General features: G+C 37.3%; 1 protein-coding gene across 1 annotated transcript in view; it reads left to right on the top strand.

Moving 5' to 3' along the window:
• Positions 1 to 22,556, top strand: part of rxfp1 (relaxin family peptide receptor 1) — a 72,819-nt gene extending 50,263 nt beyond the window's left edge. The window contains exons 5-18 of the mRNA XM_059346470.1: positions 2,443 to 2,514; positions 5,473 to 5,544; positions 6,841 to 6,912; positions 7,182 to 7,253; positions 7,418 to 7,486; positions 7,612 to 7,683; positions 7,894 to 7,965; positions 9,966 to 10,037; positions 10,731 to 10,802; positions 11,995 to 12,066; positions 13,669 to 13,898; positions 19,797 to 20,207; positions 21,128 to 21,346; positions 22,025 to 22,556. Coding sequence (XP_059202453.1) covers positions 2,443 to 2,514; positions 5,473 to 5,544; positions 6,841 to 6,912; positions 7,182 to 7,253; positions 7,418 to 7,486; positions 7,612 to 7,683; positions 7,894 to 7,965; positions 9,966 to 10,037; positions 10,731 to 10,802; positions 11,995 to 12,066; positions 13,669 to 13,898; positions 19,797 to 20,207; positions 21,128 to 21,346; positions 22,025 to 22,434 — 1,987 coding nt within the window. The 3' untranslated portion in view covers positions 22,435 to 22,556. The remainder of the gene's footprint in view (positions 1 to 2,442; positions 2,515 to 5,472; positions 5,545 to 6,840; positions 6,913 to 7,181; positions 7,254 to 7,417; positions 7,487 to 7,611; positions 7,684 to 7,893; positions 7,966 to 9,965; positions 10,038 to 10,730; positions 10,803 to 11,994; positions 12,067 to 13,668; positions 13,899 to 19,796; positions 20,208 to 21,127; positions 21,347 to 22,024) is intronic.
• Positions 22,557 to 22,857: the final 301 nt, after the last annotated feature.

Here is a 22,857-nt window from a genome sequence, read left to right as displayed (position 1 = left end):
TATTTGAATGAAACCAAAAAGTGGAAATTGTAGCCTTGTACGACAATTTTAGGAATGAATTATGCTTATTAGGCTGGAACTGTAGCAGTAATAGTATGATAATATAAAAACAGTGACAAGGTGCTGTCTTTAAATGTCTTGTTTTTATGCATCAAATCATCACATTTAACAATCTGGAAACATCAAATATTTGGCACTTTTGCTTTAAAACAAAAAATGAAAACAGTATGTTGATGATCAAAATAGTTACAGATTCATTTTCTGTCAAATGAGACATCATTGTATCTCTAATGCTAATGATGAAATCTCACAAATGTACCTCCTCATGAACAGGTGATGTTCACCAGGCTGAAATGAGCAATTTACGACAGGTTTGGAGAAGAATCCTTGGAGAGGTTTAGGAAAAGAATATGAAAAATGTTCTTGTATGAAGCTTAATGTGTTTTGGTATGAAAACATGTTTGTTGACAGATTATCCTCAGAGTACATTAAGTGTTGTCACAGTAATGGACCAGTCATCCATCAGTCGGCCAAAAAATACAGTGTTAGAGAGCCCAAGGTGAGCCTAAGGAGACCGTGTTAACACAGAGAAAATCTTATATTGTCCCAAAACTGACCTCTTCCAAGAGCTTGGCATGACAGTTTGTGAGTCGGAGAGCCTTTAATCAGCCTTTAATCCGTTAAAAGCTTCGGAATCAACAGATGAATCAACCCTTGTCACTTTGAGATTATAAAGATCAGGAGGCTATGTATGCCATGCATCCAAGCAAAAAAACAAAACAAAATGTATGTTACTGACCTCAGAAAACTGAACAGCGACTCCTTGGAGTGTCTGTTCGTCCAACCAAACGCTAAACAAGACATTTTAATAATAAACTTAAGTGAAAATACAGTGAAGGAGTCAAAGTTATGAGACCAAACCAGTAAAAGTCCTTTTTTATATCTATATAACGTTATATATGCCGTGGATACGCATTCTTCTGCTTCCCTCCTGATGACGGCTCGCCTTGTTAGCCACCTGTCAATCAAAGGTAGCCACGCCACAAATCATACGATTCTTTATCTTCTATTTTCTTCTAAATGGGGCCCTCCCTGCTCAGACCCGGAGGTTGCCGCCTGTGTTACGCTTATGTACAAAACCACATTTTAACATTTTAAGATGCAACCAAAACAGCCGAATTTATCGACGCCTCTGGCAGACCAATAGCAAATTACAGAAATTATGCAACCTTTGAAGTCTCATGGTAATCTAGTAATCAATAATATTACATCAAAAACGGTCACTAGTTGATTTTTTTGGTCCAAAATACATTTATATTTTCATAACTTCCCACAGACTGCTGTTTCGTCTTTATAAAAATTCTGTAGATATGTCTAATTTGGCTCATTCTCTGTCATAATTCAAAATTGCAAATTTTATCAAAATGGCTGCTGAACTCTGACCTTTCGATTGACATTTGACCAATTCGGAACTTTATGTCCAACCAACAACCTCCAATAGCCAATGAGGGTCCGTGTTGAGGGAAGGTACCCGCCCATCTTTGGTCAGCTGTAGGATGAACCACTCACAGCCCAGCAAGCTGATGACTGGCGTTTCATATAGCCAATAAAATTTCAAACACAACAATCTATAGCATTAAGGGGTGGGATTTAAATCGCTAACAGGGAAGTCAAACTTTTCGAGCATTTTATGCGCTATATTTAGTTTAAAAGTGGAAAATGTGTACAAAAAATGTGTTTTTTTAGGGCTGTGAAATATTTTATATCTGCCTACCTTTGGAATCCAATTTTTTTACTTTGCCTAAAAAAGTCCTGACACAAAAACTTGGTCCATGGAAATTAAAGATGGAAAAGTGACATTTTACACATTTAAAAACATAGGACACATAAGGGCACTCTGGACCAAACGCCTTATCTTGCAATGTTAACATAAGGGAAAAAAATACTTTGTGTGTCCACTACGTAATGATGATCAGCTTCTAAATATAATTGTTGGTTCTTTAATGGCTCATCCTATTCATATATATTATGTATTTATATATTCACAAAAAATGTGCCAATATTTTTTCTGTAATCCTTCTGACAAACAAACATAATGTGATTCAAAAGTGAGATTGAGGAATGCAATTTGTCTGTTTTGTTTGTTTTTTAGACTCAGTGCACCAATTAAAATTAAGATTCACCACTGAGAGAGAGGAAAAAGTACTGCAGTATTGTTGCATTTTTGTATATACCAAAAGCTGAGACTGAAATGAGACATTTTAACATTGAATAGGTAGGTAAATACCCCATTAATCAGACACTTAATCATTCAAACTCACTTGTTATCAATACAATACTAATATTGTTGATCCTAAGGCATCAGAACTGATTTTTAATCAGCATTGCTTGTGATGTAAACGTCGATCTGTATTCTGATTTTGAGCTTCTTTTCTTCTTCAGGTCTCTACAAAGAAACCATCTCCAGATACTGAAAGCAAAGATTTTCTATAAATACCAGAGCCTTCAAAAACTGTGAGTTTCACATGAATTATGGATTGCATGCCATTTACATATATATTACGTTATTCTATTTCAATGTACAGCTTCATATTTTGTGCAATCGGTATTTCCACCAGGTGTAAGCCTGGAGTGGATCATGCATTTGGTCGTGTGTGGGTGTATGATTTTTATCTGACTTCTAGATCCGGACCCACTAATAGGCTTGGCTAAAAAAAAGGCTTTACCTCGTCTGCTGAAGGCCAAATTTTGTTCAGGCTCAAAAGCTGACATCAATCGAAAGTTGGGTTTAATTTTGAATTGGAGCACCTGCAGATTAATTCCATATCTAATATTTTCCGATCCACTGACGTGAGGCACCACAGAAGATGAATAAATCCTCATTTTTGTTATCTTCATTGCCATCATGACTGCAGGGTATAGAATGACTGAGATTGATTTTTGTTTGGGAGGAGAGAGGTAGACACACCTGGTGCAGATCTGCTTACTTGATCTGGAAAGATTGATAGATATCTGCACGAGATAGAGAAAATAAAAATGTTTAGCATGCATGAGAGCCTGCATTCTTCATGCAGTGAAAAATTAGCTGAGCTGAGATAATGTCTTGCTTTTGAGTGACATACGCAGCGAGCGAGTTTCACAGCGACCATGCTGATGTGTGCGAAGCAAAGAGGACCGCTGGGAACGCTGACAGAAGCAATTGTCCTTCTCTGCTGCAGATTCATTCATGACCACTTTAAGTTGTTTATCAGCCTCACACAATGCCACTGACTGTGGCGGCTGGAGAATAGGTGTGATCCCATGCCAGAAACTATTTCAGGCTGTCAGACTTCAGTCGCTGCTCTGAAGGAGCGATTGGATTGAAAACGAAATGGAACTAGATATGCATGAATAAACATCAGAATGAATGGCCAGGTGTGTGAAATGCACAGAGATAAAACACAGCTGTCAGCAGAAGTTTGTTTAGCTCACAGAAGGATCATGCCAGGTATTACACAGACCATTCTTGTCATTATGTAGCTACTAATTTCTCTCAGCTGGATTTAAAATGTAAACAAAGTTTATTTTAGTGTGCGTGCATGTGTTTTTAATTATACCAACAGGCTCAAGGGTTATTTGAAGGGGAAACATTTTCAACTCAATGCTATTGTCCCAGTGTTTTTGTGCGCATGTGACTAATTGGGGCTGTGGTGTGTGTGTGTGGGTGTGTTGGTGTGTTGGTGTGTGTGTGTGTGTGTGTGTGTGTGAGCTCTTCAGCCATTAGCTGCAAATTAATTACTCAAGGCAATTGTCAACCATTGATTACATCCACTATAAGTGCTTGTTTATGCTACTGACAGGCTTAGGTTGTTATCATTGGTGTCTGACAAAAATACAGAAAGAGAAGGAGAGGAAAAGTCTGAATTTCCTGAGAGGATATATTGTGGAAATGTGAGTGTGAGAGTTGAGAGGTGTCAGTGCACAGAAAGTGAAGCTTAGTATTATCTAAAAGATTTTCAATAAGATTATTATGACAAAGTGAAGCAAAGGGTACTTTGAATTCAGAGAGAGAGAGAGAAGGCAAAGGAGAGTGATTCAGCAGTTGAAAGCCGGATGTGTTCCTGTGGGTGAAGTGAGTGGGGCCTGACCCATATGTGATTTTTGAGACCAATTTTAGAGGGAAACATTCCCATGTTACTGATGTGACAGCCAATATCCTGATTTTTTTTTCAGCCTAATTAAAAATAGATAATAAAAATAATTTTATGTGGATTTTGCCCCAGTATGTCTATGCAAAGGTACTATGCAAAGGTACTCAGAAGGCTGCTTTCCTAAAACCCTTTATCGGGAAAATAACCATATTTGGTAACTTCAGCGGAGTCCCCATGCCTCTCCATGAGGTCATAGAACCACGAATCAGTGAAGATCAGGCTACATCACAGATAGTGATACCATGGCATCTGACCAGTCAGTATAGTAGTAATAATAATAATAATAATAATAATAACTCAACTGACCTTGATTTGCAACATAAATAAGGAAACATTTTGAAAAAAACGTAAAAGGTTGTAATATCCTCCAATAACACTTGGTTGCGTTGAAATTTCCAAATATTTCAATGAGTGCCCTATAAAGGGCTTTACAAATGTCTAATCTCTATATCTAATCTCTTCACTGTAATCAGTTGAATGAAGGTCAATGCATTCAGATTTTTGTTTTTCATAATTATGTATATTAAACTGGAGTTGTACATATAATGTATTTCATTGTCAAGTAAATGACAAAATAAAGACTAAATAAAAATAGATAAACATCAATAAACATCAATACTGTGTGTTCAGTATCAGTCAGTTGTCGACCATTTCAGTAAATAATAAACAAAAGCAACATAAATAGCCAATACCACTTCTAAATATCCCTAAGCATTTTTTTTTGCATATATTGGTCTGTAAACAAAGTTTTTATATCACCACATATCAGACAGCATATATGCTGATATATAAGCTGATGCTGTGTATTGATGTCATTTATAGGCCAATATAACAAATAATATCGCCCAGAATGCCTTTTTGTAAAGAGTCTGTCGTTACTATATTCAGATTTCAGCATGAGACAAACTAATAAACTGGCTGGTTAAGGCAGAAGAAAAATATTACATTTCTCTGTCAGTTCCTTTGTTTGACATTGTCTGTCACTTATTCAAACAATCTGAGCCTGTCATAAGTTCAAAAACAAGCACTGTAAGGGCACATATGTTGACTGTTGACAATTACCCCAATCAATTACATTGCAGCTTGTTTCATGGCTGCAGTGCTCTCACTCAATACTGGACCAATTTTAGAGACCGTTGTCCCGATGAGTCACTTTGCCAGAAAAACATTGGAAAATATGGTCCAGGTTGAAAAATACAAGTTTCCTTTTAATGTTTTTCTCATTTTGTTTCAAATTGTTTTTTTTTAATTCAAATGTTTGACATTATGATTATTATTCCAGATATCTCCAACACAACAGAATTCAAGACGTGAGTCCCGACGCATTCAGAGGGCTTCATAATCTAACGAGACTGTAAGTTGACTGTTGTTTATTTTTGTAATGAGGTTCATTCAGCATTAAATCACTTGATTAGACTGTACTTAGGAGTTCTTCTGCATGCTACATTATATTATTTAAGCAGAGTGGATCAGAGTAGTTCAGGCTACTGCTTGTTGGCATCAGCTGTTTCATTCCTGCTTCGTAGTCACTATATTGGCTCATACACAGCTGTTGACTCAACTAGCTGCATAAAATCATTTGCATGCAACACGGCCATGATGACCTGACACTTCTCACTGTTTATTGTGTCATGCACATCCAACTGTACATGCTGGTAGATGGGATAAAACATCTATTATCTTAGTCTGACCAGCTTTCTCTCCTGATTTAATTACTTAAGAACACTTTGTCTACAGCTGCCCTACGTTCTAAACAGGTTTGCAATTTCTCCATGCTTTCTGAACGCAAGGTACATATTATGTTTAAGCAAGTTTTATAACATAACTGTTACTCAACTGGCAGAAAACACAAATGCTTTCAGTCCATTGAGAACATGAGGGTTTTTTTTCACACTTACCTCTTAGGGCTTTGATCAAACCTCCGCCTTAATTAGTTTATATCACTGTTGATTTAAGTACTATGCGTGCTGATGAAGGGGATATTAACTCTCTGAGTAGACTCCCCATTGCTGTTCAGACTCTCTCAGAGCTCCCTCCAAGTGCAGAACTGTTTTTCTATCTACTTTGTAATTTCCTCTAAATAGCCTAATCCTCTGCATGTTTCTGACTGAAATGCTACGTGCTATACTATATATTACTGTAATTATAGAGAACAGCGGGGACAATGAGAGGCAATATATGGACTAAGAGGGTTGATGAGTAGAGGTTAAATGTCAAGAGAAGTGTTTCACAGTGTAAGATTGTCTGTTAAGACAGCCGTCACATTTAATCAGGCTGATTTTTCAAAGTTAAGTGACAATGGAAACATATTCAATATTCCCTCTGCTTTACTCTATAAAACTTGTCAGTGTGTATCGCTTTAGCATTATTTCATATTATCATTCATACAGTATAAACAGGACAAAGTACACAAATCTTGCTAATAGATGAAGCTTCAATATGTGCACATACATCATAAGAGTGTAGAAAACAGAAAAAGTATAAGCTAATAGAAAATATATAAACTATGAAATGAAATGAAGACTTTTAGCTTAACTTTAACTTTAAATTATAAAACTTAGCTGTGCAATAAAAACAAAAGGTTACAAGTTTGCTTCTGGAACATCCTCCTTCCTTCAGGAAATCTTCAAACTCGTCTTTCCTCTCTTAGATATCTGAGCTATAACAAGATATCTGTTCTGATGCCGGGGGTGTTCCAGGACCTGCACAAGCTGGAGTGGTTGTATGTTCATTCTATACTGAAAGAAAGTTCTGCTGCACAATAATTCTGCATGCATAGCATACAAGGATACTTAATTTGCTGTAAATATGGGTTTGCCAAAGGTTAGGAGTTCCAGTTTTGTGATAAGTGATCTTACTGATCACAGTGGATTTTATTTTTTCATTGCATAATACGTAATACATCACACTTATTTCTATTGATGCATTTTTTTGTGAATCCATATTCTGCAAATGAGGCTGAAATACATCCTGTGTTTTTTGTTGTTGTAGGATCCTAGAAAATAACAATATCCACCAAATATCCTCCATGACCTTTTCAGGACTCAACTCCCTCGTGTTACTGTGAGTTTTTATTTTTTTACTTTACGCGACAGCACTCAGAGCTTTTTTTCCTGTGATGTCCTTTCAAATCATCACATTTTCAGGCTTTAAGAGCTTTTGTTGATCTTTGAACGCTGATGGAAAATGCACTGCAATTTGTTACATTGTGTCTCGCTGATTGACAGGGTTATGTTGAATAACTCTTTGACAAAGCTGGATGACATCTGTCGGGAAATGCCGAGGTTGAACTGGCTGTAAGTCGTATATCAAATCCAAAGTTGCTTGTTATAAAAGTGACATTTTGTGTTTAATTTTTCTGTGTATATGGCTGAGCGTATATATACTCTTCGTGTGTGCATTTTCTGGCATGCTCTTCCAGTGACTTGGAGGGAAATCTCATTGAAACCATTGGAAATGTGTCATTCTGCTCATGCAGTATGCTGACAGTTCTGTAAGTATACATTTACATAATAATTATAAAACCAGCAAAGGCAAAGTTTTACCTGCCAGTTCTGACTTTTGCCCGGTTTTCTGTGAGATGCTTGTAAATCAGCCCTAGTTTCTCAAAATGTGAATAAATGCAGGGTAATTATTATTTTTATTTTTTATTTGAGCAAGAAGAAGAAAGTTCAATGTCTATTTATTTATTGCATTTCTCCAGTGTTTTACAGCAAAACAGGATCAGCCACATACACGAACAGGCCTTCTCAGTCCTCCAAAAGCTCGGAGAATTGTAAGTTAATTTTGTTTAAATATCCAAAAAGACTGTTTAGAAACACTTGTAGGGTTGCAGCAATAAGAAGATGAAATAATGCTGATCTAAAAATGTGCAACACATGATGACTTCAGAAATACCTGCAGAGGAAAATTAAATGAAAAAAAAAACATACTCAATGCAGCGTTGAATAGTCTTCTAAGCATCAGGAAAAATGGTCAGAAAATAACCCTGAAGGGAACACTCAAATATGAATAATCAAAGTTCTAAGTATCACATGCAAATCGATACCCATCTCCCAATCTGTTTAAACTTCCCTACTGTCCCTGCCATGATTCAATCAGAAAAACAGACACTATATTAATAAGTATATTTACTTATTGGGATTAATTTAATTTAATCATTTAAGAACAATTTTATTCAAAGCTTCACACACCAAAGCTCATGGACCGAAGCTTCATTGTGATTCATTTGCTATGCCATTGTCCACTTGACAGCGCAGTAGAGCAAATGAAGCACCATGAAGCTTCATCCAATTGGATAGAAAGCTTCATGAGGCTTCGTTTCACCATCACTATTTGTGAGGCTGGAGTTGGCTGATGAGGTGGGAGTGGCTGGCAGGTAGAGTGGAAAATTCCTGGGAGAGTGAGAACTGCAGGAATGAGAATGTGGAGCTGAACAGAAATAGTTTTTTTTTTAGCCTAACCCTGTTCTTTTTACAAATCTTAGGAAATTGGTTTTGGTGCTTTAACCTAACCAGGAACAAATGCACTATGAGTAAAAGAGCTATGGTAGACAACCAGGCACTTTTAAGTTTTAAGAATAGGAATAAAAGCATGAACCTGACAACAAACATAAATTATTAGCACCGTCTCTTGACCGTAATTAAAATAACCTGTATACAATGATTGAACTCTGAGAACATATTCTTCCCTTAGTTTTTTTGGGGGGTATGATATGGTTGGCTTCATGTCTTGCCAGATTGTTACAGTAGTAATGTGAATCTAAGCCTTAACAGTATTATTCCACATGAATACTTTTCTTTGTGGCATACCTCAATGGACACCGCTCTCCTCAGTCCCTTCTTGTTACTGACATATTTATACTTTGATACCTTGGTCACACTGCACACTGTTATTTTCTGTGATCTTTGCACAGTGCCCCTTTGAGTTTCTTTCGTTTTATGTGTTTTACTTTTGGCTGACTGAATTCTTTGTAGCTGTGAAAAGCTTTGTGAGATTTAACAACTCTCCTGAAAACTTTATTGATTTTGACTCTGCTTCTGCCTCTATGAAGGACAGTTTGTGGATATTATTGAACACATATGAACTGTGAAATTCGAATTCTGCTTCCATTAACATCAGTCGCTATCTTTAGAGGCTCACATCCTTTAGAAGACAAGACTGTGAAAACGGGCAACCTTCTTAGTGTGTCTTTTAAAATGACTGAAATTATCATTTCACAAGAATCTAGACAATTTCATGTACCAAAAATAAAATTGGTGAGCAGGTCACAAAGGAATTAAGTTGTACGTGAAACTCACCCATATCTTTTTTCTGTGCATATAATGTAGTTCCAAAAATCATCTGCCCTTGTTCTTCAGGAGTAATGAACTGTAAACAGCATGAATCCTCAGCGGACCTTAATGTCTAGCGGCAGCAACATGTTTTGTGAAGGCTGAGACTTTTTATCGACTGTGAAAGTTCATGCTTTCCTGGAGCTATGATCATTAGCACCATAGCTATCTCTATTTCATCATTTAAGTTACTGCTGAACACTGCAAGTTTATGTGCAGGCCATTGTGTCTAATGAAGCTGTGGATGCACCAAAAAGGTGATATATACATATATATATATATATATAGTATTTATTGCAGGATTGTTGCATTCAGTTTAAATGTCATGCAATCTGCCTCTTGTACGCTGCAAGACTTACAGTGGATGGATGTTTGTAAGGATGTGTAAACACCTGTCAGATACCAAGGCATTATGTTTGTTTGTCTGTCTGTTTGTGCACAGAGATCTATCCAGCAACAGACTGGAAGCAATCCCTCCCAATCTCTTTGTCTTACTCGGGGATTTGCTCCAACTGTGAGTACAAAAATATACAAGATGTACAGCTCTGCACACAACCGTATTTTCCACATTAATATTTAATAGGATTCATCTTTTTTGATGCCAGAGAATGACAACAGAATTCACTACTATTAGTGAATACAAAATATACTCTTCTAGATTAGTGCAACCATGGTGACCAAAACATTGCATTTCCTTTTGGTTGCTCCACAATAAAAGCCACCTGGTGTTTCTACCAGTTGTAGCTTTTAATGTGAAGCAGCATGCACAGGATGTTTTGATCTGTTTTGTTTCAGTGAAGCTATTATCATCAAGGAGACATAATTACATGCTGCATTGTTTTTCTGTATCTGTAATCTGAATTCAACGCAGCAATGCCACAATAAAAATTACCATATAAATAGGTTATTGAAACTTGTATATGTGAGATCATGCTGACCGTACATAGTATTAAAATGAGGATTGATTTCATGAAAACATGATTGCACTGAATCTCAACATTGTGGTGGATGGAAAACAAGATGACACTTAAAGGGAAATAATGCATGGAAACATCTTAAAGACATGCAGCAGCACAGGACAGTTGTGGGAGTTGAAAGAAACATTTCAGACAGGCAGAAAATGTTACTTAAGTAATAATCATGGGGAAAATGGGATTTATTTTCTTACTATCTAACTGTGGGTTTCTTTTCTTTTTTTGTCTTCTAGGAATATATCGTACAATCCCATCCTGGAGCTCCAAGTTGACCACTTTGACAAGTTGCATAAACTGAAGTCATTGTAAGTGTATGAGTATGTGTTGCTGAATGAGGGGCCTTACAAAAAGTATTATCATCTTCCTATTAAAAAATACTATAGAAATACCAAAAATAATCACAAAGTATTGAGTAGGGTATATGGTGATCTTTATACTGAAATTACAGTTATAATACTATAGTGTTTCCTGTAGAATTCCTATGTTTTTCACAATTCACTATAGATAAATGATATCTAATATATACATTAATACTATATAGTTTGTTTATGAAGATCTGATGGTGACAGTTATACTATACTAGTTATAGTATAACTGTATACTAGTTATCTTGTGTTGACGGTAGTATTTCTAATGTTTTTTGGAATGTCCTGTAGAAAATGACTATAAGAATATTTAGAGTTATAAGAGTTTCTTAATGATGATCTTATACGTATTTATATAGTAGGTATAGTGTTTCTTGTAGTTTTTCTATGTTTTTTTTAGGCACTATAGGAAATTACTTTACATATACTATACATCACTATAGTGTTTTCTAATTTTATTTATTCTTTTTGGATCAAATTTAGATAAACAGATAAAATATTACTGGAATACAAAATGGTTTGTTTATGGTATTATGATGTAGTCCAAAACATTTTCTATATTTATACTATATAGTATAAAAATACCACAGAGTTGTCTATCATGAGCTTATAGTGAAATGTAATATGTGATAAAGCAAATTAAACAAATCAATATTGCTGATTGTTTCAGTTAAGTTTCAAATGCAAGTTCAACTAATTAGCCAGCATAAATTGCCATTGTAACTCAGCATAAACCTTTTGAATTTGCTCATAAGCCTTACCCGGAAAAAACTTTCTTCTCATCACATTGTGTGATGAGCATTGGTAATGAAAATAGAAGGAAAAGGCCCTGACAAGCCATTAGAGTAATTATTATTACCATGTACTATTTTGTGAGGGTAATTTACTGCATAATATGGTTATTCAGATGTTGTTGGTCTCTTTCTTTTAAGACAAAAGAATGAGCTCAAACAGACAAATCTGTATTAACAGTTGAAATAAAAATGTTTGATTGAGAAGAAATGTTACCCTTTAAGACCTTGAGAAGCCAAAAAGCTACTTGTTGAGAGCCTGACAGACAGCTGTTTATTATTGACTCTTGTAGAAGTGTGTGGCATCTGACAAAGACTTTATATATGCTTTTCATCTATAGGAGCATAGAAGGCATAGAAATTGGAAACATACAGCGGAGGATGTTTGAACCTCTCAAGTACTTGACTCATATGTAAGTATTCTGTTCTCATGCTCTATTAATCCATGTTATTCAGTCTGGACTGTCATGTTGACCATAGGACTTACATACGAACATCTTTAGTGTCTTTATATGAGTCCACAGCAAGCCTTATCAAAGCTCTCAGGCTTCTCTTCCAACTGGGAGATGATTATGTCAGGCTTAGTTTAATCCATCTTCTCTGTGGGTAGAACTGCTTCAGATGCACCCATGCAGTTCCAAGAAAAGATGCAACAGAGCAAAATGAACACCCTCTCCGCCCCGCATACATTCAATCTCTTCAAGGCTCTTTATCTCGTAGAGATTCGTTTAAGTTCCACAAAGATTGTTATAGTTCAAACCTGAGTCTATTTTCTTTTGCTTTTTTTGTATGGGATTTCTGCTTCTGCAGAAACACAGTGTAAGTGAATGCAATTTAAATTGTGACGCTCAGATAATCAAAAAAGAATATTACCATTTTTTAATAACAACATCTCTTTCGTAGCAAGAAAACTTTTCAAAGTGAAGTGTTGCCAGAACAATGGTTCTAGAGAGATATATTGCTGTTCAGTCTTTAACCATTCCAGTGGCTTTTGGAAGGTGGGCCGGTTCATTCACAACGTCAGTCCAGACTGAAATATCTCACCCCAACCTAAACCTTGAGGTGGGTTAGAGTTAAATGTCACCACAGCTAGATTGCCATAAAAATTGGCACAGACATTCATGTTACCCCCAGGATAGATTGTAACAACTTTGGTGATCTTCTGAGCTTTTATCTTGCAAAAGATTCATTAACACATCACATGCAAAATTAATGACATTCCCATCAGCCTCAGCTGTGTTTTGTGTCCAGCACTAATTAGCAGATATAAGCATGCTAACACACTAAGCTAAGATGGTGACCATGGTAAACATGAACAACCTAAGGCTAGGATGTTAACAGAGAATGTTGGTATTACTAAAAACTTATTTTACCGGGTTTTTTGTGTAAGTGATTATTGGGGGTGACTGTTTTTGAAACTGTTTTAGTATTGAGCGAGAGCACTGTAGAGGCCGGAGGACACACCGTTAATGCAGGGCTCCAGACCCGCTTTTTATATTGGTTGCACTAGTGCACTTAAAATTTCTCACCGCACCCTTTTATGCTGCAATGAAACATTTTAAGAGTTACATTGGTACATGGTTATTTCTTATCACTTCAGACACCAGATGGGGCCATCTCTGATGATGTGGTCAGGTTATATGTCCCACACAATATTATATATATTAAAAAATGCCATTGTAAGCATTTTAGCATACTCACTTTTAACAAAGCTTCAAGACTGGCCAGATGCCTTCTCCAATGTAATTTTTATTTCTGTGAGGCTCACAAATGGCATTTCATTCATCTTCGCTGTGCCAAAAAGTTTCACAAAGAAGAAATGTGTCAATTTCAGTCCAAATAGGTTTTTTGACTGGGTCAATTTTTTTTCTGAGACACTTTTCCTGCTTTCCAACTGTTTCAATTCATAAAAAGCAAAACCCTGTAAAAGAAATTGGACTGCTCACTCAACTTTAAGATCACCAAACATTGCCAAAATGAATAACCTTGATACCTTTATTTATCTATTATCACAGCTACTTTAAGAAGTTCCAGTACTGTGGCTATGCGCCTCATGTACGCAGCTGCAAACCCAACACTGACGGCATCTCGTCCCTGGAAGACCTGCTGGCCAACATCGTGCTGAGGGTCTTTGTGTGGGTGGTCTCTGCCACCACCTGCTTCGGCAACATATTCGTCATCTGCATGCGCTCCTACATCCGGTCAGAGAACAAACTCCATGCCATGTGCATCATCTCTCTCTGCTGTAAGTCACGCTACACAAATGAGCTCTCATAATCACATAATAACCTTTACCCTCACAGTTATTTACTGCCAAAAAAAACAGTTATAATCACGAGGAAATGGTGGTTTACCCACATTTATATTTACTACTTAATTATGTGTATGGACCTCAGTAGTCTCTGGATTTATGCCAACTATAGAAGGGACAAACTCTACAAAATTATTTTAATTTTCTGCTTGTGAGCCTTCGTAGAAAATGAGTTTCCAATGTGCTTATCAGTGTTTTTCCCTCAACCCTGATTTCATATTACACACACAGTTAGACATCCTCATGAATACTCAATGTAAAAATATTAAAACATCCTTCCAAAATTGATTAATTTATATTTTCCACATCAATAAAAAGATTTTCCTTCTCCCAGAAATGATTCATGGCATTAAATAGTCAAAGATTCTGGAAATAGAAACATTGACACTAGCTAAATACTTAAATATATACATACATCCCTTTTACATATAAAGTGTGTTTTATATCGATTACTATTTGCTGGGCGTACACTCTAAATAAGAAAGGACTTCACATGAATGCATCAGCTTCTCTGAGAAATGTGTGAGTGTGGTGTTTGGATATGCAACCTGATCGACTGCTTAGATATGGGAAGGCATTCAGATAAGGTCTGTGAGAGTTTGTGAAAGGGCTTCTTCCTCCTTAACAGCAGAGATACTCATCTTGCTTTGCTTTTTTCTGGACTCCTATTGGCCAAAATTGTTAGAAAAAAAGTTTCCTAGCAGCAGGTCCTCATTAGAAGGGACTGTAGGAGTAATTCTTCTGAGATTTGGACAGGGCACAAGTTTCTGTGTGTGAGTGGAAGGAGTGAAAATCCACTCATGCGTCAACCGGATATTTTGCAACACTACAGTCCTTAATTCAGGATTTGCCTTCTGCGATTTTGATATTGCACTCGTCCATTGATTTAGAATAGAATAGAATAGTCTCAACACTTAAGGGCAATAAGTTATAGAGGTATAAAAAGTATAAAATACCACAGCAAGAATAAATAATTGAATGGCCAAAAATACTGAATATAGAATAAATAGCTTTGTATGTAAAGGAGGCGAATGAGGATGAGTGGTAGCATGTAGAGGTAGTAATTTAGATAATATAAATATATTGCACCATAATATTATTGCACTTATACGGTAAGAACAGGAGGCAGCAGATACAGAAGACGGATGAAGGTTGTGTGTGGATCTAATTTTTCCGAGTATTTATGGTGGTGATAGCTCAATGAAAGAAGCTATCCCTCAGTGTGTTAGTCCGTGTTTTATGTGACCTGTAGCTCCTGCCAGAGGGCAGCAGGCCAAACAGATGATGACCGGGGTGGTGATTGTCCTAGATTATTTTTTCTGCTCTGCCGAGGAAGCGGGCAGTGGCGATGTCCTCCAGGCTGAGCAGAGAGCAGCCAGTGATCTTCTGTGCAGCATTTATCACTCTTTGCAACGCTTTTCTGTCCGCTGCTGTGCAGCCAGCATACCACACTGAGACACAGTATGCCAGGATGCTCTCGACAGTAGCACGATAGAAGGCAACCAGCAGCTTATCCTCTAGGTTGTTTTTCCTGAGTATTCTCAGGAAGTGGAGACGCTGCTGTGCCTTCTTCACCGCCATGGTGTTAGCAGTCCAGGAGAGGTCATCGGAGATGTACACCCCAAGGACTTTAAAAGAGTGCACTCTTTCTACACTGTCACGTTTATGTAGAGTGGTGCTGGGTCTGCCCTGCCTTTCCTAAAGTCCAGAATTATTTCTTTGGTTTTTATGGTGTTGAGAGTGAGGTTGTTGACTGTGAGTCCTTTGACTTCATCTCGGTAGGCAGACTCATCTTCACCAGAGATGAGTCCGACCACGGTGGTGTCATCAGCAAACGATATGAAGGTGTTTGAGAGATGGGTCGGGGAGCCATTTTTATTATTATTATTATTATTATTATTATTATTATTATTATTATTATAACCTTTATTTAGATTAAACACCTCTTTTTCAAGGGAGACTTGGCCAAGATTAGCAGCAGCAAACACAAACACAGTTCCACAGTTTAAACACAAAGGGGCAAACAAAAAAGGAAAAATTATTAAATTTACAAGCAGATTATGAAAAACACGCACATGTTGTAGAGGCGGCCTCAAGTACTCTAGTAGTTTAGATTTAAAAGCGCTCAATGAAATTAATTCACAAAAGCCCTTTTACCAAATTCAGTATGGGTATATGGAACAGAAAGCAACAATCTTGAGAAGGGAAGGAATAAGGACCAGCACAAAGTATAGACTCCAAATGTTGATAAAGGTTAAAATCCAGTCGCTGCAACCTTGCACAGGTTAGGTGTATGCATGGGGCATTTCTAGGGCATTTTTTTCTATATATAGGCCTATTTATATTTTAAAAAGCTCTCTCTTGCATCTTTTCCTATTCAAAATTAAGAGAAATCCCATTGTGAAGTAATTTATTTTCATTTTGAAATAGAAAATGGTCTGTGCACCAGCCAGCACCCTATTGTGGACCAGATAAGGCCACTGGGCAGGCAGTTATGTAATACTGCTCTAAAATATTCTGTCTACAGGGAGAAAATTGTTGAGGAAATAAAGCAGTGTTTAAAAGGAGAATCTCAGGTTTATTGGTTTAAAATGCACAGTTAATACTGTGAATACAGTGCTTGAGATAAGGTTTGATGTGTGTGCGCTCATGGAAAGATATTGTTTGAAGATGAGAGAGGCACAGGTAGAAGTTTAATATATGCTGCTCATTGCAGAAACCCTGTAATGTATTTTTCCTTTAGTTTCTGATTGACATACAGTGTTCTCACCGGCATATATAATATATTAGTCAAAGTAGTATAACTGAAGAAATGACAGTATGTTGTTGAATAGAATACAAAGCAAAAAAAATCCATCTTGAAAGGGAGCCAGTGAATGGATCTCTGCAGCTATAAAGACTGTCTTGTGTACACTGACATCGTGGTTATCATTCCCATGAGAAAAAAATATAAAAGCGCAAACTATATAGGAAATAAATGGCCTATTTTTGCGTTTTACATCTATAAGATTAATATAAAGGATCCTATATGGACTTACTATAAGTCTCAAAGTAGCTGACATCAAAGAGCTCAGAAATGCAAGCAGAATTTCTATTTTATATCAGATATCAACTCTCTGACCTGTTACACTGACATAACAGCCAAGCAAAGGAAGCCAGCTTTTATAAATGTAATATTTATAATAAAAACTTTTTGCACAAAATAAATAAAAAATGGCAATAAAACAATTAAAAGTACTAAATGAGAAACCTGCAAATTTAAATTAGAAAACCCATGACTCAGAATAATAACTATATAAAGTTATGATTTAAGCTTAAACTGAGTCAGTCGCTTCTTTTAAATCTGTCTCATTTCCTCGGTCAGGGCCTCGGTCATCTTTCAAAAGCTCCGTTGTTCATTGTCTCATTTTGGTGCTCACTTGCTTAATTCGTTGACCTTAAAAAGTTTATTACTAAAATGTCAGTGGGTACTGTTTTCAGTGGCACACCAATATCTGCTGGCTTAGACAAAGACAAAAACAGAGCTTAAGGTAATTAACATGAGCAAGATATTATTCATTCTTTGCTTCTTTCTAAAAACAATGGATTATATCTCTCCATGAAAGAATATGTTTGAGTGTTGCTTTTAATCCATTTATTAAAAGAATGGAACAAGTTGAGTCTAGTAACAAAGTAGAGTCATGCAGATGAGTCACCAGTTTTGCGGTTAAGAGCCGGAACGAGAGTTAACTTAAAAAAATGATTCTTCCTGAGTTCTAAATGAGCCGAATTAATTAATTATTTTATGTTACCTTGAGTCCTTTCAGACAGTTATCCTCTATAATTCTGTGCCTCTCTGTATGTGACATTTTCTTTCCTAACCCTTTCTGAGTTATTTCTCAAAAAGTCTTTACAGATATACATAATAAAATAAATAACAGTCAATCAACTCAAAGAGGACCTTGAGCCCAGTTGAGCCAGAGGTGAACTTTTATCTTTAACACTTTGATGTACTCCTGGGAATTTCATATCAATGTAAACTGCATATATATTCTGTAATGAAATAACTTAATAACAACTCGCAGCTGCACAGGAAATATATATATATAGATATAGATATAGATATAGAGGTATGTGTCAACTGTAAACTGAATTACGAACAACAAAGCTTCAGCTCAGCTGTCCCACTTTATTTTCACATGACCACTATTAACATAAAAAGCATACATGCAGTCTTTAATGATGATATATATTGTGCGAGATTAAAAATGCTCTTTGAAGAGCACTGGTATGTTTCCATATCAAAGGCATTACTATCAGTGGGTTTGAATTTACTATAATATCAAAGGACTCAACATCAAGTAGTGACTGATGAAGCAGACGCAAACACCTCAAAGTTGTGGGTTCAATTTCAACTTCACACAAAGTGTCAGCGAAATATTCTGCCTGGGGGCAGAGCAAGTAGGAGTGAAGGGAAACAATATGTGACATTGGTATTTATTAATATATCATTAATCGAACAGTCTATGTTTGAAATGAGAAATATACATGTGCAGTCTTTGCACTACAAAAAAAGCCCCAATGTACTGTTAGTCTTGTTGCGGTCCATCAATCATCGGTAGAAAGCTATTATCAAATGTTTTTGCCATGTCATGTGTGTTCATACATTCCGGTATTTATTAACATCATCATTAGAATAATAAGTTAATTCGCTTTATGTTGAGTTAGCTAGCAGCCAGCATCAACATAAAGAGCCTGAGTTGTGAGTTTAAAGAAAAAAAATAGGGCAAACTGAACTGCTGGCTTAAATACACACTTACAGTGCAGATATGAGAGGATCTTTTCATGCTCTCAGCAAATGTCAAACTATTCCCTGTATGCCATTTTCTTTAAATTTTCATGTGAAAGTTTGTGTGTCAAGATGCACATGCAATCTTTCTGTTGTATCGTATATAGGGTTGGAATAATGGAGATGGGATCAAACCTAATGCCACTTCTCAAACAATATGCAGTGTGATAAAGAGGGTAGAGTTCTTGATTTCGAATGTATATTATGCCATTTATGTGCATCAATGTATAAGTGATTAGTGATCTAATGTAATCAGTATAAAGAATAGACAAGCTTGCACAGAAGTATGTTTTATGGCCGTCTCTCTTGACAACAAAAGCACAATGTTCTCTGTTGTCTTTGCTGTGCTCTATTGATCATAGCAGCAAAGAGCATGTGAAGGATGTAGCCTAATGTTGCATCAAGTGGTTCGTCGTTGGTTTCTTTCTTTTTATGCATGTATTTTCATTTTGTGTGGCTGCTGTCTGTTTGCTAATCATCATCCATCCCTATATTATAGACCGGAAGCCTTTCATGTCGGACCACTTCTGAACTTGGTTTAATACTATTATCACTTCTAAAAAACGGTATAGCGGTTCCCTTTGAAGAGAACTGCTTTCAGAAGACCTGCTTCATCACAAAGGCTTGGTATCTTTATTTTAGGTTTAAATACGTTTTTCTAATATTGTGCTCTGTATGAACCAAACCAGATCAGGTGTTTGATGTTTTAAAACCTCGACACACACTTGATCTTATGCATCGTTAAAGTTGCTTAATCGTATAACCCAAGAGGGACCAATTGTGCATGCATTCAAGCAAGACAAAAAAAGGAATTTTACTGCAGGGCACAAAGGAGGTATGCACACTGTTGGCTGGCTCCAGGTATAGTTGTAGCGAAGACAAAATTCTGCCTAAAGAAGATCTTGTAGATCAAATCATTGCCTGAAACATCATATAACCCAGACATATTCATAGTCAAAAGATTTTCTGAATATGTTGTAAATGGCTGCTCTGTTTCCTTGCAGGTGCAGACGGGCTGATGGGCATCTACCTCTTCATGATTGGTGCGTATGATCTGAAGTTCCGTGGCGAGTACAACCGGCACGCTCAGGCCTGGATGGACAGCAGCCAGTGTCAGGTCATCGGCTCTTTGGCCATGCTGTCCACTGAGGTATCCGTCCTTCTCCTCACTTACCTCACTCTGGAGAAATACATCTGCATCGTCTACCCTTTCCGGTACTTGACGCCCGGCTGGCGACGAACTGTCACCATCCTTCTTGGGATATGGGTGTTCGGCTTTATTGTTGCCCTTCTGCCACTGGCCTGCAAGGGGCTGTTTCGCAACTTCTATGGGACCAATGGAGTTTGCTTCCCGCTTCACTCTGAGCAGCCAGAGACACTTTGGGCTCATGTTTACTCCATCGTCATTTTCCTGGGTGGGTATTTGTTCTTGCAACAGTCCTTTGACCTATTTTCTCGACTTTTCTTGTCTGAACACTCTTCAAGTAGTGTGATGTCAGGGGGCATGCCTGTCCAGAGCTTGTGGTCATTCGTTACGCCCATACAGAGAGATAACTCAATTGGCCCCAAGGAATTTATAAAACATTTAAACATTCCTTGCATGGCACCCTGAAGTGCTTCTTGCAGTGTTCTCTAGAACTACTCATCCAATTAACCTCACGCTGTGCTCCTTTGTGTCCACAGTAATTAACCTGGAAGTGGGGAATCGATTTGATGACCAGTAATTGAGATTTTTGAAGGACAGTCACACAAAGACGGACAAATATTGCTTCCTTTATAGTTTGACAATGCTGCCACAGTGGTATTTATTGGCACAATAGCACCAAATTTGTTATGGTCACTCACATTTCCAAGGAATGTGGTTGCAATAGGGCGGAACTTTCAGGAGATATGACATATTTTGCAGTAGCCCCATCAACCCTAGTTCAGCACAATTTAAGGGAAGCTATAGCAAAACTGTATTGATCATCAAAGATCATCAAAAAAAAAAAAAAATGCGTAGGAGAAATGTAAAAAAATAAACTGATTTGGATGACAGAAAACTGATTGAGACACAAATGGGCGTGGCCAATATGGATTGATTTGTCTCGACCCACAGCATCCAGGAAAACAGGGAAATATTTTTTATTAAGAATGATTGGTCAAAGGTTACAGATCACCCTCAGACTACACTGCAAACCCTTGCATCCCCACTATATAATTGGATGAACCGTTCTTGAGTGCATTATAGGTAGTTTTTAATGTGTATGCATAGCATTTTCATATCCACTGCATCTGCATATGAGATATTGCTGTTTCATAGCAATCCAGAAACTAACCAAAATTCTCTCTGCAGGTCTGAACTTGGTGGCATTCCTCATCATTGTCTTATCCTATGCAAGCATGTTTTATAACATCCAGAGAACAGGGACTCAGACCACTAAATATAGCAACCACATCAAGAAAGAGGTGACCATCGCCAAAAGGTTCTTCTCTATCGTCATCACTGACTCCCTCTGCTGGATCCCCATCTTCATCCTTAAGATCCTTTCACTGCTGCAGGTGGAGATTCCCGGTACAGTAGACATGCTATAATAATTTAAAGGAATACTCCAATGAAAGTCTACATGTTGAGTAACAAATATGCCCCTCAGTAGAGATAGTAGTGGCTCTGAATAGTTTATAACTTGCCCTTTTGCACAGAACAGCAGGATTCACAGCGATTTTAACTCAATGGCAACCAAAAAATAAGCATCCACATGGCCATATACATTTCTGAAGCATAATTTACTTCTCTGATGTTTATTCCTATGCTCAATAATTTTTGTTTTGCCAATAAATCACCAAAATTTAACTTTGGATCTATAAACCAATAGCAGTTTATACCAACTTTAAGAGCCATCTTCAGGGAAATGCATGTTAAAACATTTCAAAGTAGTCTAGCCGGTATCCACACTTTTTCAGAAGGCATTTATCACTGCATAAAGACCATTGAACTGCAACCTACTCGGTTTGCACTGTATACCCAAATGACCCATTAGTGTTGTGCAGAATCCATTATGCAGAAGCTGGTGAGCTCTGGCTCTCTAATTAGGTTCCCTGTTGGGATAAAAGGGGTTTATGTTTTTTATATAAATGGGTTTGTCATAAAAAGATTTTTTTTCCAAACTCATAGCCGTGTTAAAACTTAATGATCTTCAAACACGGACTATATGCCAACTGTGTTTTACTTCTGTCTCTTCTCTATATGCAGGTACCATCAGCTCCTGGGTAGTCATATTTATTTTGCCCATCAACAGCGCCCTGAACCCCATTCTGTACACACTGACAACACGGCCTTTTAAAGAGACCATTCTGCAGGTCTGGGCTAACTACAGGCAGAGGAGGCCTCTGCTCAGCGGTCACCCAGCTCATCATCCGTCGCTCACCTGGCAGGAAATGTGGCCCCTGCAGGAAAACAGCCAGGGCCTCGCCACAGGGCACCCTCTAGAAACGACTGTAAGGATACCCAAGCTCACCCCTGTGGAAAGTACCAATGAGGGATACCATGACAATAACACGTGCACACAGCAGATAAAGAAGCAACATACAGTGCTTTCAGTATGCTCAAAGAAACAAACAATGTCACATGTCACACTCACACCCACGCACACAAACAAATGATCTGGGTATCAAACAGCAGAGCGACATGGATTTTTTATTTATTAATTTCACTAGACACCTCAACAGATTAAATGTGATTAAGGTTCATTCATCTCAGCAATTAAAACTGTTCATCCTGCCAAGAAAACAGTTTTTAAAGGGACAGTCGTTGATTTGTGTTCAGATTCTTCTTTTATTGTCAAAGATCATTTAGGGCTGCAGTCAACCAAAGGAAATCTTTGTCGCCTGAAATTACACCTGCTCTTCAACTAATCTATTGGTCGACGAGGGAAATTCTGCAAGTTTTGTATAGATTGACTAAGGCTACGTTTACATGATGCCGGTCTGAACAGACGCAAAAGTGGCATCGCGTCTTCACTTTTTATTCTGTGTTTAGATGAGTGTTTTTCGGGAGGAAATCTGCGTGCATACAGTGACGCAAAA

This window comes from Centropristis striata, chromosome 12, assembly GCF_030273125.1.
Source record: "Centropristis striata isolate RG_2023a ecotype Rhode Island chromosome 12, C.striata_1.0, whole genome shotgun sequence".
Taxonomy (NCBI): domain Eukaryota; kingdom Metazoa; phylum Chordata; class Actinopteri; order Perciformes; family Serranidae; genus Centropristis; species Centropristis striata.
Note: the sequence above shows the minus strand (reverse complement) of the source record. Positions and strands in the feature narration are given on the sequence as shown.